The sequence below is a fragment of the Plasmodium gonderi genome (genome assembly GCF_002157705.1).
Source record: "Plasmodium gonderi DNA, contig: Chr13, whole genome shotgun sequence".
NCBI lineage: Eukaryota > Apicomplexa > Aconoidasida > Haemosporida > Plasmodiidae > Plasmodium > Plasmodium gonderi.
The window spans coordinates 1,466,941-1,483,942 of record NW_021628938.1 but is presented as its reverse complement, the minus strand read 5'-3'; the positions used below and the strand labels follow the sequence as shown (position 1 = coordinate 1,483,942).

Sequence of the window (17,002 nt, the reverse complement as noted above, 5' to 3'; positions counted from 1 at the left end):
GAAGTACACCTGATGAGGAGAAAGTGTTTGGATTAGTTATTCTCCCGTGAAATGCATCCTACTGGTACGTATACAAAAATGTGCATGCCTCTACACAGATGTGCAATCAAAAGCAGCGGTCGAAGACGAGGCCATGTCCCCCATCGTCATACTCTGAACGCGAAACCCAGAGCTGCTGAAATGTGCCGAGACTTGCGAGAATTGATCCACCTAACCAAGATGAAGACAAAGATTCCACAGATGATGTCATATTTAATATCTTCATTTTAATGGATTGAGAAAAACATTCCTTTTCTTTGAGAGAATTAAATAAACGCTCAATGAGTCCTGGGAAAAGGGAAGATCCACCAGTTATAATTATTGCTTGTAGCAAATCTTTCCTTATGTCTACATCGGATGAAATTATACAATTAACTATGGCATCTGGAAGTCCTTTAAAATTATTATCCGATGAGAGTGGTTGAAATAAGTGTTCAGCAATGTCGTATTTATATTTTGAATCTACCTTAAGTTTAATTCCATCTGGTAATTCAAAATGTTCTTCCTCATCTTTCTCCAATCCTATTTGCCATTTAGATGGATTAGTATTCCTTGTGGAGTTATTTAATTGATTGGTATTATATTGAATGTCTTTACAATTTTTATGAGATCCTGTTACACTCTCTAACCCGTTTTCGCTTTTTTTATTAACATGTTCATCTTGACCAACACGTACTTTACATACAGTTTCTTTCATATAACTTATGACATCTAAAATGGCTTCTTCAGCATAGGATGGATGAATTTTACTATACGCACATTTATTTTGTTGTGAGAATGTACCTAAATGAATATTATTGTTACATATGTCTGGGGTTGTAGTAATATTTGTATATCTCTGATGATTCATAAAATAAGGGACAACCTTTACATTATCTTTTTTCAACAAATTGTAAATCAGGTGATCGAAATAATTTCCACCGATATTGAATTGGAAAGAATTTTTCTGAAGTACATATCCTTCATACACTGGGTTTATATCCAATGCACTGTAACCAATATCTACAACCAGTGCATTGCATCTACCTAAACTAAAGGAAGTTAATTTTGCTTTTTTTGCAAAATATAATGCAGGAATGTTATATTTTTCAAATAATATTTCAGTCATTTCTTTTCTTATCTTATCATTATGTATATTAGATTCGGACAACAAAATTGGATGTTCATTCATTTTTAAATTTAAGCCACCTAATTTCATTGGATTCGTAATTTCATCTGTACATTCAAATACTCTTTTTGCATCTATTCCTTCAATTGCGTATTCTAATAACTTTTCAAATACATCACTATTCAAATGACTTCTCATAGTTACCTCGTCTTTTTGAAACAAAGGTTTTATTCTCACATGTTCACTAGGGTTGTACAGATTCAGGGGAAATCTCAGTTTTTCTTTTGGAGAACGTCTTTTCATCATCATATTACCATTCCTACCATTTTCAATTTCGTTCATCTCACTTGTTGAATTCCATTCCTCTGCTGATACATCTTCCCCACATATACTTTTTAAAAAAACTCTTGGTGTGTCTTCTTGGTTGTGCCCAATTTTAGCTGTACTGAATCCTAAATCAACAACAAGAGCAGATATATCTTCACCTCCGCAAAGAATACTTTCGTTCACATCATTCTTCATCTTTCTCTTCCACCAATGGGTTCTCCACTCTTTTTTCTTTTGATAACTTTTGTCAAATATAGCTATAATTCCACCTATGTGTCTCTTTTCCTTCCCAGTAGCACGATATATTAATAATTTCCCCTCAAATTACCCCTTGAAAAATTCGATCCTTCCGTTTGTCACGGTTTGTCACGGTTTGTTACGATTGTCTCGGTTTGCCAAGTTTGCCACGGTTTGCTACTTTTTCTTCTTTTTTTTTTTTTTCTTTTTTGGAGGGGCTGGGGACCCATTAGCACGTAATTAGAAAGTAGGCAAGTATATGTCATGACTTCACAACTTTCAATTAAAAATTGTTTCCTTCCCATTCACTTGGTTTCGTATCGCTTTATTATCATTTTGGCTGTTTTTTTTTTTTTTTTTTTTTTGGTTTCTCCTTTTGTGCCATAATACTATAGAAGTATAGTAAAATAGGGGAAAAAAAAAAAAAAGTAAAACTTTGTAGCAATCTCTTTCTTTGTAAAAATTAGCGACATTATTTTTATTTTTTTTTTTTTTTTATAATTCAATTTTGCTTCATTTTATGACAAGTGGGTATAACCGGAAAGAGGCTACGAACGTGAGTGAGCCTAAGAGTTGTGCATTTTTATAGATACAAAATTTAAAAAAAAAAAGAATAATATACAAAATAAAATTATCACATAAAGATGATATTCAAAAATGGATCACCATTCGTGTAAAACCTGATTTTTTTTTTTTTTTTTTATACTTCAAATTCAAAAACGTTGGTCTATTTTCATCATGACACTACTTTTAATTTTGCATTTAAAGGATTAGTTGGTAAAGATAGATGAATGTGCTAAGTAGTTAGTTTTCTCCTCCTACGTAACGAATGACAATCTGTTGAGACCTCTTTCACTCTCTCCCTAAACCAGACCTTCCACCGGCACACCACACCACATCACTTCTTTTTATGGGTAGATGGATGCATATGTGGAATATCATGATGAGTTTCATTCCTATGATGTTAATGAAACCTGCACACGTTTTATTTCTTTTGAAATTTTTTTCAATTTATTATGCAATGTGCATTTTTAGATATTTTCTACGTTGAGGGGGATGAGTTACTTCTTCTGCTCCATGATACATGCGTGAAAGGTTGCTACCCAGGAGTTACACAAACCGCTACACATCCAGAGAGATATTCAAAATTGATTAAACCTTAATTTTTACTGCATATAACCCGGTTGCTTATTCCACTATGGTGCTAATAAGACTAAATAAATGTAATGACAGATAACAATTGGAACAACTCAAAAGGTGTGCTAAGTAGCTCCCAATTCTTTTCTTTTTTTATAAAACCACTTTTTTTTAATAATCCCGATCTGAGAGCGGAACATATTTTGTGTGCAATTATTTGCTTCATTTGGGGATATGCTTGTTTGTCTTTGCAAGGGGGTAAACATTAATGTAGCTATTTTAAAACTTTAAAAAAAAAAACAAAAAAATATGAACAAACATGAACAATTGTACAAATGGACAATTGGACAAATGGAAAAATGGAAAAATGGAAAAATGGACAAATGAACAAATGAACAAATGAACAAATGAACAAATGAACAAATGGACAAATGGACAAATGGACAATTGTACAAATGAACAAATGGACAATTGTACAAATGAACAAATGGACAATTGTACAAATGAAAAAACTTTTTTTTTTTTCTTTTTGCACTCAATTTTAATAAAAATTTGTCTGACATGTCAGGGAAAATAAGGTAGAAAAAAAAAAAAAAAAAAAAAAAAATAGCTGTAAAACTTACGCCCTCAATGGAGTAGCTACTTCTCCCCTGTGATTATCTTTTTTTTTTTTTTTTTTTTTTTTTTTTTTTCCTTTGTACAAACTTAAAATGTGTTCCAGAATGATCAAATGTATTGTGGAATTATATTCTTTTAAGCTCTTCATTTTTTAAATAAACGAAAGACAATAAAACATTTGTAAGAAACGACAAGACCAGGTGACAACTTACAACTGTTCAGCTACGAAATTATACTCTAGTAGACACAAATCAAAATGTTTGTCCTCCCCCAAAAGGCAAAGAAACTGCTTCCCATTTAGCGCATTTTAAAAATAAAAAAGAAAAAAAAAAAGAGAAGAAAAAAAAGAGAAGAAAAAAAAAGGTGAGTTAAACAAAGCACAAAAACCGAGTAGTCAACTTTTTAAGAAAATTGATTATTCTCCCACCACCACCAAGGGAAAAAATCCCCACTTTTACAAAACAGCATTTTTAGGTAAACAGAATGAACTGAGGGAAAGGAAGAGAAATGATGCTGCAAAAATGCACGTCCATTTTACCTCTAGGAAAACATACGCATGTGATTTAGTTCGTGTTTTTTTTACTACGTGTTTGTTGTAAATGGGCATATATATATATATATATAGATATATATATATAGATATGTATTTATTTATTTATTTATTCACATACGTGTATACTCATTTACACTTACGCGCGTGAAAGGCAAATGCCAGCGAATTGGATAAAAATACATTCCCCCGCACTTTCTTTTTGAGCACTATGAAGGGCGTAGTAAAGCATGCATCATCTGTGAACAATCGAAGGCAGTTCATGTTGATGGCGAACAAAAAAAACGCAATTCCCACATATGGGAAAGAGATATCTCACAAGGTAAAAGAAAATCATCAAAAAAATCCAGCAACAGATGGAGGAAGAGATAAACAAAAGATCAACACAAAAAGAATCACAGACACTGCTTTCATCGATCGCAAAGGGAAGGAAAAAGATACGTCCATTCTAGACACTAAAAGAAAAAAGGAAAAAGACAAAAATGTAAGTGCTAAGACGAAGGATATGGGGATCAGTAGCACTAATGCTGTGAATTACACTAATGGCACGAGCAAAAATAGCAACGTGATTGTAGAAAGTTCGCATGCTAGGGATTCATCCCTACGTTTGATAAAAAGCCACAGAAGTGAAACAGTAGAAATGGTAGACACAATAGAAGCGGTAGGGGAAACCAGCTGTAGCAGAAAAAAGGCTAACTTGGGAAAGATAAAAAATTTGAAGAGGTGTGTAGATTTCAACAAAGTAAAAGTAAATAGTGATGACAAAACAAGAATGAAAAATAGTGGAAATGCATGCGAAATGAAAATAAGATGTAAGGGGAAAAATAAATCACCCAAGTTTTTTCCACTCACAGAAGATGACCCTGAGAATGAATCAAGTATGTCAAATTTGAACATCCCAAGAATTTATTCGAATAATGACATCAATGTAGAAAATCACTCTTTAGAAAATGAAATAGATAAAGAGGATAAAGTGCATAAATTAAAAAATAAAATTTTAATAAAGTACAGTGATTTACTTCTCTACCATTTTAGTAGCATAAAAAAATTGCTTCACTCTAGTGCAAATGAAAATTTACAAGTTAAGCTGGATAGAGAAAGCATACATAACTTCCTAAAACTTACATGTAAATATGAATGTTACGACTACGCTATTGCGTGCATCATGCTTCTATTATTGGATAGACTTAACAATTCTGATATTGAATTGAATCAAAATCAGAAGGATGATCTTGAGGAAGCCCTTCGAGTTTACAACTACAATAGCGTGATGTCTTACAAGGGAACCTTCAAAGCGTATCACAAGCTCAGCACGGACAGGAAGCATGGCAGCGGCAGCAGAAATGACAACAATAATAGCAATAATAACAGTAGCAATAATAACAGTAGCAATAATAACAGTAGCAATAATAACAGTAGCAATAATAACAATACCAATAGCAAGAACAATAATGACGAGCGCAAAGGTATGACAAGTGGGACAGGGAACTCGAAAGAGGCCCAGGTTAGCGATAAAAACTGCATCGATGCAGAGAAGAAAAAAAATATTTGTAAAAGCATCCGAAATGTAATAAAAGACAAATTTTTGTTGAATTGTGAAGCCATGATAAACATTTTAAACTGCATCCTATGCATGATTAATAACGATAAAGATAAAATTTATTACATTCACTTGAATGCAAATCAGTATAAAATAATATCTGACATAACCGAGACAGGGGTGAAATATAAATATGAACAGCTAGCTAAATACACATATAAGAAATCATTCGAATTAGCAGAAATATATTTACAACCAACAGATATACACTTTTTACAGTTAGCTAGCCGGTACATATCCTTTTTGTATTTCAACTTGGGCCATGAACAACTGGCCTTAAATATTTCGATTCACGTATTTGATCGAACTTGTGACTTTCTGAACAAAATAGAAGACATAGAAGAGGCGACCAAGTGTATACAGATTCTTAGTAAGCTACGTCAAAACATAAAACGCTGGTCGAGGAGCCTGAACAAGAGCAGTGTTCTCTTTCTGGATTTTTGATTCGTTCAGAAACGGGTCGACACGCAGGAGGGACATGCAGAATGGACAACATGGGTGTCGATTCCTTTGATTAATTCGCGATACTGGGCTGAAGCACCGATTTTAATTTGTGCCTTTTGGCTTTTCTTTAGGAGAGCAATTATTCGTCCGTCTTTTTTTCTCACTTCCTTTCTTACCTTGTCTCGATATATTTTTTTAATTTTTTCATGAATAATGTCCTCTAAAACTTACATTATTTTTTTTTGTCCACTTTACCGTTCTTAACGTTGTAATAATAAACAGGTATATGCTTATTTAAAAAAAAAAATGACATAAAAAAAAAAATAATAATAAAATTTAATTCCACGAAAGAACCAAATGAGATAAGTGAAAAAAGGGCGATAAAATTGTTTCATGAAAAATTAAAATTTCACAAAATGACCATTTCAAACGTATTTCCACGTTCTGCGCAAAATGTTCAAAAAAAAAAAAAAAAAAAAAAAATATATATATACATATATATACATATGCGAATGCATGCGTTTAAGGTTAAACATGTAACACAAAATGTGATCATGCTGATAATCTGGAGTGAAAAAAAAAGAAAAAAAAAAGTGCATTATTGTTCTTCAAGCGTATAGCAAATATGAAGCTAAAATTGCAAAAAGGTAATTTAAAAAAAAAAAAAAAAAATGTTCTGAGTTTAAAATGAGACTTGATGCAAGTTTACCCATGCAAGTTTTACACATTATCGTTATTATTATAGTACTATAGAATGTTCATATTTTTTTATCCTTCATAATATTCCCCTCTACCTATCCAGAACGAATGGACTTCCCTTGGGGGATATTCTTGGATTATAACATGCAAAAACAACCCTAAACGGTTCATTGAGGAGAATGATAATCATGAAAAGTACATGATGGATAATCGCAAAGTGTGTGTGTGTGTAAAATTCTTCTGTTCCTTGTTTTGGTACACACATTGTGCACAGGTTCATTCAATAATTCCGTTACTCATCCGATCTGCGTCCAGCACATCGTCCTTGTCAATTTCGTCTCTCACCTCGTCATCCTATTGAATTTTCTCCGTCGTATTGCACCTCTCCCTCCTCTCCCTCCTCTTCCTCCTCTCCCTCCTCTTCCTCCTCTCCCTCCTCTCCCACCTCTTCCTCCTCTCCCACCTCTTCCTCCTCTCCCACCTCTTCCTCCTCTCCCACCTCTTCCTCCTCTCCCACTCCTCCACTAGCTGTATCCACATCGTCCATTCCATCTTGATCCACTTTCATTTTTACCCTCTCCTCCATCACTAGCCCCTGTTGAGTGCCGTGCGGAATGGAGTCTGGTCTTCCTCCCCTTGCGTTTAAGTATTCATCCGGATCGACATAGTACGGAATTTTTCCCTTAATCCAATCGTTCAAAATAATTTTCGAAACGGAGGTTATGTCTGGTTGTCCGCCCTTGAATAATTTCCCCATTTTTTTGGCCAGAATTTCTAGAAATTCTTCTGAATTTTGAAACTCGAGATCAGGAGACAACTTATATATACGAAGCAGATGTTCTTTATTAACCATTTTAAAAACATCATCTATGTAAAAATGCGGATTGGTTATTTTTTCAAGTCTCATGGTGCATCTAAGAATTTTTTCTGAATCTTCAATATCGTAAGGAACAATTCCTGGACAATCAATAAGATAAATTTTATTTGTTAATTTGATGAACTGCCAATATTTAGTTTGTCCAGGTAAACATGCAGAAATGCAGACAACTTTTTTTTTTAAAGAATTGATTATAGCACTTTTTCCAACATTCGGATATCCGATTAAACCAATATGAATATGTTTTTTTCTTTGATTTTTAAAAAATTGTGTATATTGTCGAATAACATTGAATAAGTCATTTTTTCCAAATGGCTTGTTAATACTTGCATGATAAGCTATGGTTGGATATTCTTTGGATAATATGTGAATCCATTTTTGAGCCACACTAGTTGGTATTAAATCAATTTTGTTAATGATAAGTATAATATGTTTATTTGGTCTATCTTTTTTTAAATTTTCTTCTAATTTTTTACATCTAGTTCCTATAGGATCGCGTGCATCCAATACTTCTAAAATGATATCTGAACTGTCAATTACTTTGTATAATTCGTTCCATATTCTTTTCGATTGTCCAATTTTTAATAAATGGTCTTTACTATATTTTTTTTCTATATTTTTACTTTTTTTTTCAATTAAAGAATTATCTTTTTCTGTTTCATAATTGGTTAATTTCATTTTTGCATTATTTGCAAATTCTTCCAAACTAGTAACATTTAATTTAGGCCTTTTCCTTTTTTTCTTTTTACTAAATATATCATCAAAATTTTCTATTCTTAGCATATGCTCATTTTTATATTTCTTCTTTTCAAAATTGGTGCTATTAGTGGTATTATCATTTTCTTCTCCATTAAGTAATTCTATTGGTATTTTCGATCTCTTAATAACTATACTGAAAGGATCATGTGTAGCTTCTTCCAATTTGTTTCGAAAAATTTCCAACTTACTTTGACTAATCGTTCTCGTATTGTTAAACCATTTTATGTTTGGTTCTATTCTTCTCACTTCATTAATTTTAGTATTCATTTTCTTCATATTAGCCTTTGTCCTGTACATTTTAAGTCTCTTCTGCTTTTCTTCATTTTTCCTTTTCACATCTTCCTTTCCTATGCTTTTTCCATTCACCTTTACATTTCCTACAGTGCTACGGGCAATTTTCAGGCTCTTCAACTTCAGACCTCCCTTCTTTATCATATTTTCTTACGATTGTGGAAGAATTCAGTCTAGATTACAAGCGAGGGGTGGGGTAAAATTATGTCTCTGAAGGCTGCTATATAATTCAGATGAGATATGTGCTTTATATTGGTAATTATATATATACAACACCGCTGGCTTGTGTGATCAGGTAGTTGTGTATATATTCTTTTTCTTTGCGTTGACTATAAAAAGTGGTTATATATATTTGTTATGTATAAATATAAACAGAACCGTGACATATGGGGATAACCTAGGTTATACTAACGGACTTATCTTGTTAAAATGTTTGCTTCTCCCCCTCTTTCACTTTCTCTTTTTTGTTTATAAAAGATTTTATTATACCTTCTCGCTGGATTGCCCACGATTACGAATTTTGTTCTAACCGTAAACGAGCATAAAAAGAGGAGTGAATAAGGTGATGGAAGGAAAAATAAAGACTTTTTTTTTTTTTTTTGGCAGTTTAATCCCTTTTTTTTTTTTTTTTTTTTTTTTTTTTTTTTTTTATTACATTTAGATGTAACTCCTCTCCCCTCTTATTAATATCAGCATACCTGATAAGTTCATTCATACATAGTCAAAGTCAAGTGTTATGAAAAAAAATATGAGTCATTTTTTTTTTCATTCCTTCTTCCTTTTTTTTTTTTTTCTGGAAAACTGGGAAAAAAAAAAAAAAAAAAATTCTCTTTTTTTTCACTCACTTTTTTTCTTTTTTTTCAAAACTTTTTAATCCTTTTTTTTTTTTTTTTTTTTTTTTTTTTTTTTTTTGTTTTTTTAAAAAATATAAGCAACATTATAAAAGGAATCCTTTTTTTTTTTTTTTTTTATTCGAATATGATATGCCATAATACCATTTTTGCCTAGCCTGTATAGATTTTTTTTTTTTTTTTCTTTTTCACTAATGTTAAATAAACAGAAGAATAATGACATTTTTTTTACCTACCTTGTAGCATGTAGAAAAGTTAATTTTATTTTATTTTTTTTTTTTCCCATTTTATGGCCAATTAAACATACAATTTGGTAAAAAAATGAATGATCCATCAAGTTGATAATTAGAACCGTGACATATGGGGATAACCTAGGTTATACTAACGGACTTATCTTGTTAAAATGTTTGCTTCTCCCCCTCTTTCACTTTCTCTTTTTTGTTTATAAAAGATTTTATTATACCTTCTCGCTGGATTGCCCACGATTACGAATTTTGTTCTAACCGTAAACGAGCATAAAAAGAGGAGTGAATAAGGTGATGGAAGGAAAAATAAAGACTTTTTTTTTTTTTTTTGGCAGTTTAATCCCTATTTTTTCCTTTTTTTTTTTTTTTTTTTTTTTTTTTTTTTTATTTTTGTTTTTACTCCTCTCCCCTTTTTTTAATTTCAGCATACCTTATAAGTTCATTCATACATAGTCAAAGTCAAGTGTTATGAAAAAAAATATGAGTCATTTTTTTTTTCATTCCTTCTTCCTTTTTTTTTTTTTTCTGGAAAACTGGGAAAAAAAAAAAAAAAAAAATACTCTATTTTCTCACTCACTATTTTTCGATTTGTTCAAAACTTTTTAATCCTTTTTTTTTTTTTTTTTTCTCCCGCTATTTATTATGTTCCCATTTTTTCAAAAAGTAGATCATTCTTTTTATGTGCGCATTCGTTTTTTTTTTTTTTTTTTTGCTTTTTTAAAAAATATAAGCAACATGATAAAAGGAATCCTTTTTTTTTTTTTTTTTTTATTCGAATATGATATGCCATAATACCATTCTTGCCTAGCCTGTATAGATTTTTTTTTTTTTTTTCTTTTTCACTAATGTTAAATAAACAGAAGAATAATGACATTTTTTTTACCTACCTTGTAGCATGTAGAAAAGTTAATTTTATTTTATTTTTTTTTTTTCCCATTTTATGGCCAATTAAACATACAATTTGGTAAAAAAATGAATGATCCATCAAGTTGATAATTTTCCATACTAAGTGTTGTGTTTTTACTCTCCTCCTATTCCCGCCGGTGAATTTTTTAAAAGTCAACTGCTTTTAACACTGCAGATATTTTTCTGCCTTCTCGTTTTTGTTTATTTATTTTAATAATTTTTTTTTGCTACTTCGTTTTTTCCAACTGTGATGGAAGAACAAGTCAATGGGGTTAAAGTGGGGGAGAATAGCCTTGTGCTAATATTTTTAAATGGAATTAACAAGACGCATTTGTACAGCCAACTGTTTTTGTATACTTTTTCGAAATGCAGGATAAGTTAATTCTTACGTTTTTATGATCTGGGGTGACGCATGCAAAGTTACTACTGGAAGGGCAGATGAAAAAGTTTTTGCACCATCATTTGGGTGCTCAGGCCTGAATAGTGGGGTAGGATAGAATTCTAAAACAACCCCCCTCTCTCCACTTGTATCCCAAATAATAATATCACAGGTAGACAATTTGTTTTTTTTTTTTATTTACTTTATACCATTTTGGATAGGTATACTTAAATTTTTCCGTTTGAAGGAACTCTGGGATGAATTTTTTTTTTTTTTTTTTTCCCGCCCCCTCCCCCGTTTGGCTTATGGTGTTCATACATCTGTTTCTCCATTTTTGAACATTTTATATCCACTACTTCCACATACGTTGTCATTTCAACTTGAACAGAATTTGTGAGAACTGGGGATGACAAAATGGGACTAACTGGGATGGTTTATTATGGTGATAAATTTTTACTTTGCAACTTTGGAATATGCAGTATATGTTCATAAGTTTTGGCAAAAAGTGTGAAAAATTATGAACAGTTCATGTAAAAGTGTCAAAAAAAGCAAAATCGCATGAACAATTTTGCATTTTTTTTTTTTTTTTTTTTTTTTTAATGAAATTTTTTGAATGTCCCATTTGTGAAACAACCAGTTTTCATTTTCACTTCGTTTCTGTACCTCTGGGATGAAAGGGATCATTATTTGTGGCATGAAAGGTTCCATATGTATGTATATCTGTGTCTTTGTATATTAGGCATATGCATGCATAAATGTGTATGTTTTGGGATACACCGTGGCTGGTACACTGGTATACACATTCACACACATATCTGTGCACACATTCCAGCATGCAGAAGATGCGTGTGCGTTCCACAGTAAGCAAACATTCCCGTCTTCCTCCTCCCCAAAAGCACAAATGATGCAAATTATAATGGCATATTAGAAGCTCCACGAGGAATAATAAACGAGAAACTCTAATTAAGCACAAAGCGAAAGGACAAAATAAGTGTAAGTAAGCGTGTATATGCATGTGTATATATATATATATATATATATATATATATATATATATATATATATATATATACAAATAAAAAGGGCGCATCCATATGCACTTGTGTGTGTATATATTATAAACACAAATGTGCATTTTTTAGCGGAATGTGAGATCTACATATAAATATGCTCAACAACGATACAAACACTAAAAAGTGATGAGTAAAAGAAAAAAAAAAAAAAAAAAAAAAAAAAAAACGACATGCACTTTTAAAGCACAATTCGGATAACATTACGAATCTGTTGTATGTAATTTATGAAAAGGAATATATGTAACCATGTGATTGTTCGTTCTTCTTTTATTTATTTATTTTTTTTTTTCGTAGCCATTCCACAATTGCTAGTAGTTACAAAGTGGCGTGAAATGATTTGAGTGACACGGAATTTTTCCCTAATAAGTGTTTCTGTGTGTTTTTACAGGAGTGTGTGTGTATATGTATATCCACATGTATATGGTGTGTATTTTTTTTTTTTTTTTTTTTTCTTTTTTGTCACCCCACCTTACTATGCAATTGCTCAAGATATGAAATGCACAAAATTAGCATGTTGTTTAAAGAAAAATTTTATAACCATCCGAATGTGCACATATAATATAGCAACGACCCACAAGCTGTATTTTCTTAACACATGCATAAGACTTGCATAGTAGCAGTTGTAAGGGTATTCAATCTGTTTGTAGTGAAATGTAATTGACATATACACATGCAGAAATATGCCTGTGGTTTTTTTTCTTTAAAATTTTACTCCAACTTTTGCAAAAAAAAAAAGGACAATCAAAAAAAAAAAAAAAAAAAATCACTGTTCTATGAACTCTACAAAATATTCACATTGAAAGAAAAGAAAAAGTGGAAAAATAAGGTAGTAAAAAAGTTGAAAGAAAGTTGGGAGGGGGAAAAAATAAAATAAAAATAAGAATAAAATGGAAAGAAAATAGAAGGAAGAAAAGTTTGCTACTAGCCCTCTTATAACGTAATCTTTTCGTATACACTGAATAGGCACATATTGGGGGAAGAAAAGACGTACGTTCCATGTGGTAACTAATGTAGGATATTTTGAATTTATATTTTGTGGAAAAATAACGAGGTTGGTAGTAAAAAAAATATTTTCATGTGGCAAATTTGCAGAGATGTAAAATGAAAAAGGGGGAAATGAGGTGAAATAGTGATGATGCAGTAATTTTTTTAACTACATTATGTCTACATTGCATATGCAGTTGTTCAGCACGAAAATGCTTCATTCATACTTTATTGCTTGCTTCCGATGCGCAGTTTTTTTATTTATTTGAATTTTTGTAAACTGCCTTTTTGATGTGTGTGGCAAAATCATGACTTTCAATTTTTCTATGTCTTCCATTACCACCTGTGTCACCGCTTCTCGTTCGTCCATTTGTTAATTTGTTAATTTGTTAATTTGTTAATTTGTTCATTTGCTCATTTGCTCGTTTGCTCATTTAATAGTTTCTGCATTTGATAATTTGCTAATTTGCTAATTTGCTAATTTGCCCATTTACGAATTTGTAGCAAGAAAATGCAGGAGGCTTAATTTGTGCTTACCCCCCCCCACCTGCAACTTCTACTTGCCCGTTTTATTTCCACTTTTAATTCATCGCTCCTATTCCATATTTCTATCGCCACCCGCTGTCTATATCTCTCACCATCTCTCCTTATATTTTCTTTTTTCTTTTCTTTTTTTCAAACCGCACCTTCAGATTACACACCTCTTATTCTTCTTCCTTTGGGGGCTAGGAAGAACATTAACATGTTTATTCAGTAGTGCATGACAAATGAACATTTTGAAATTTTCATATAGACTCAAAGAAACTAATTGTGGATGTTAATGAGAAATGAGTGGGTACAAATAAGTTGAATCTACCACCATGTGCGTTAAAAATTTCACGACATTTTCTTTATAACCCCATTAGACACAATTCATTCGAATCTACCTTGCAAATATTTCATGTGTGGCAATTACATTCGTGGAAATTACATGTGTAACGATTACATGTGTGACAACTACATCTGAGTAAATATCACAGCACATGAACACACTAATGTACATAATAGGAATTCCAATTTGAAACCATTGACAGTTGCATAATTTCCATTAAAGCATTGATAATAATATATGGAACAAATTTTGGTTCATTTTTTTTTTTTTTTTTTTTGGTATCAAATTCTGATACATGTAGACTATTCAAACCGTTAAAAAAAAAAGAGAAGGAAATACAAATTGTAGTAAAATATATGAACATTAAGAGTTAAAAGATTATATGTATACAAGCAAGGGGTGGGAAAAAATAAAATAACACTAAAAAAAAAAAAAAGAGGGACATTTTCAATAGTACGATTAATGAAATTACTGTTGTGTCGATATTGGAGAGGAGGCTGTACTGAGGGGGACGATACAATCCATTCAAGAATTAAAGGAGTGAGACAAGGAACATGTATGGAGAAAAGGTATATCAGTTTGAATAAAATAAATACAAATGAGAATCATTCAAAAATGGATATAAAAACTTCTACTCTTGAGATAATGGAAAGGGATAGTTTTCCAATAGATATAAGTACAGGAAATGGAAGACAAAAAAAAACTTCATTTCATCGTCAAATCGAAAAATGTAAAAATTATTTCTTCCATTTTGATTATGCAAATCCTCATTTTTACAAAAGTAAGAAGATTGAGTCTCAGATGGAGGAATCCTTAAGAACCCATTTTAGAAGCAATGTTGTTTATTCAAAGTCTCGTATACATTCAGAATCAACAAATAAGGGCTCATTAAATTTTCTCATAAAAGAAAAATTTGATAAAACCGGAAGTAGTTTAACACATGAAGGAGAAAAACAAAAAAAAAAAAAAAAAAAAGTATCCTTCATTCAGGAGGCAGAAAAAAACTCTATTTGCAATAGTAATCAAATAAGTACCCACATTGACATTATATCGAATGTTACAAGAGACAAAATATGCCATAGAAAAAAAAAAGTAAGAAACACAAAATGTACGTACCATGTGTTTATGCCATGTTTGAATTATACTTTGTGTCGATTTATTAAAACTATAAATAAAACGTACAGCTGCAATAGTAAACAAACCGGTGCTAGTAATAAAAATGACAATGGTGAAGTGTTCAAAAAGACATACAGTGACATATGGATGAGTTCTTTTAGTGCATCTTCATCATGTGATGAATTCACAATGGTGCAAATGTACCCACACGTGGAAAAAAGACTTATCACCAGCAAAAAGCACATCGATATGGTGAAAAAGAGAGGAATACTGCTTGCAGGACATGGTCAAGTAGGGAATCAAAAGAGGGTGCGATTTTTGTTACAAAATGGGAGTATCGTTATGTCTGGACATGACAACGAAGATGTTCACGCGGGAGGTGCGGAAGTGCATGTGGGATGTGGAGAAGTTCACTCGGAAGGTGGAGAAGTTCACTCGGGAGATGGAGAAGTTCGCACAGGATGTACAGATTTCATTTTCACCAATTCATACTTTCATGTGGATCATAGGGATGGTGCCCATAATAAGGTCAACTTCTCGACAGGAGGAATAAACAGGAGCGAGATAGATGTACATGACGAAATTGAGTCGTATGCCATAAGTTTTGGTAGAGAGGACACGTCTAATGCAGATACTAATAGAATCGAAAATGACTACGAACTGACATGCATCGATCTGGATATGTACATGGATGTTTTTAGAGAAAATTTTGAGAATTCGACCCTGATCGATGACATAACAGATTTGCAACCAATTCATTTGGCAACGAAAGAGGGAAATATAGAATTAATAAAAAAACTTTTAAGATCAGGAATATACATAAACAGTAAAACTAGAATAAGGAGATTTACACCTTTGCATTTATCAGCATCGAAAGGGGACTTGGATTCTGTCAAATTTTTAATTGACCACGATGCCGATATTAATGCACTCTCATCTGATAATGAAACTCCGCTGTGGTGTGCATCCATATCTAATCATTTGGAAGTATGCAAATATTTTTTACAAAATGGTGCATTACCAAATTTAAGTATAGGAAAAAAATATGACTCTCCTTTACATGCTGCTTCAATGATGGGTAATTTCGAAATAGTAAAATTATTAATCGAAAATGGAGCTGACATAACATGCTTAGATTTGAATTCATTGGAACCTGTTCACTATGCATCATTTGAAGGGCATAAAGGAATTGTGAAATATTTGATTCACAAACAAATTGAAAAATCACTTGATAAAAAAATGCAAGAAATTGTAAAGATTATGAAAAAATATAATGTACATACAAAAACATTAGAAGAACATTATAGGTTAAAATATAAATCCATTTTTAAAAAAAGAATAACCAGTAAAATTTTATGTTGTGCTATTACCTCTGGAAATTATAAAATAGTTGAAATTATTTTAAAAAGAGGCGCTGATCCAAATTATTTTGATTTACGTTTACAACTATTTCCTATCCACGCAGCTGCCATAACTGGAAATCTAAAAATATTTCAGAGCTTAGTAAAAAGAGGTGCAAATATATATGCAAAAACAGCTCGTAATAATTTGCCAATAGATTTAACAGAGAATAAGGAAATAAAAAGATTCATTCTACAACACTCAAGAAAAATTAATTTAAGAAATGCTTGGCTTATCAGACGTACAAAAAAAAATTATATATTTTCTCGTTTGTCCCACGATACCTTTTATCATGTTTGCACATTTTTATGAAAGTGTAATAACATATAGGATCATTTAGGAATCATAACATGTTCAGGTGTGTGAAGATATGCCCTTTTTTTTTTTTTTTTTTTTTGCCATAAACTCGTAAAAGTAATCTGAACGTTCATAATTATTGCACAGAAAAGGGTTAAAAAAAAAAAAAAAAAAAAAAAGGACATACCTGTAC

The 17,002-nt window shown here is 31.6% G+C and overlaps 4 protein-coding genes across 4 annotated transcripts; 2 read left to right on the top strand and 2 right to left on the bottom strand.

The window, feature by feature from the left end:
* Positions 1-106: 106 nt before the first annotated feature.
* Positions 107-1,669, bottom strand: PGO_132660 (actin; the record flags this gene model as incomplete). The annotated part of the gene is made up of 1 exon (XM_028689782.1): positions 107-1,669. The coding sequence occupies one exon, from the start codon at positions 1,667-1,669 to the stop codon at positions 107-109; it is 1,563 nt and encodes a 520-aa protein (XP_028545583.1).
* Positions 1,670-4,227: 2,558 nt separating this feature from the next.
* PGO_132650 (14-3-3 protein) lies at positions 4,228-6,060 on the top strand (the record flags this gene model as incomplete). The annotated part of the gene is made up of 1 exon (XM_028689781.1): positions 4,228-6,060. The coding sequence occupies one exon, from the start codon at positions 4,228-4,230 to the stop codon at positions 6,058-6,060; it is 1,833 nt and encodes a 610-aa protein (XP_028545582.1).
* A 1,048-nt stretch (positions 6,061-7,108) lies between these two features.
* Positions 7,109-8,830, bottom strand: PGO_132640 (GTPase; the record flags this gene model as incomplete). The annotated part of the gene is made up of 1 exon (XM_028689780.1): positions 7,109-8,830. One exon carries the CDS (start codon positions 8,828-8,830, stop codon positions 7,109-7,111), a length of 1,722 nt encoding a protein of 573 aa, XP_028545581.1.
* A 5,627-nt stretch (positions 8,831-14,457) lies between these two features.
* PGO_132630 (hypothetical protein, conserved) lies at positions 14,458-16,824 on the top strand (the record flags this gene model as incomplete). The annotated part of the gene is made up of 1 exon (XM_028689779.1): positions 14,458-16,824. One exon carries the CDS (start codon positions 14,458-14,460, stop codon positions 16,822-16,824), a length of 2,367 nt encoding a protein of 788 aa, XP_028545580.1.
* Positions 16,825-17,002: the final 178 nt, after the last annotated feature.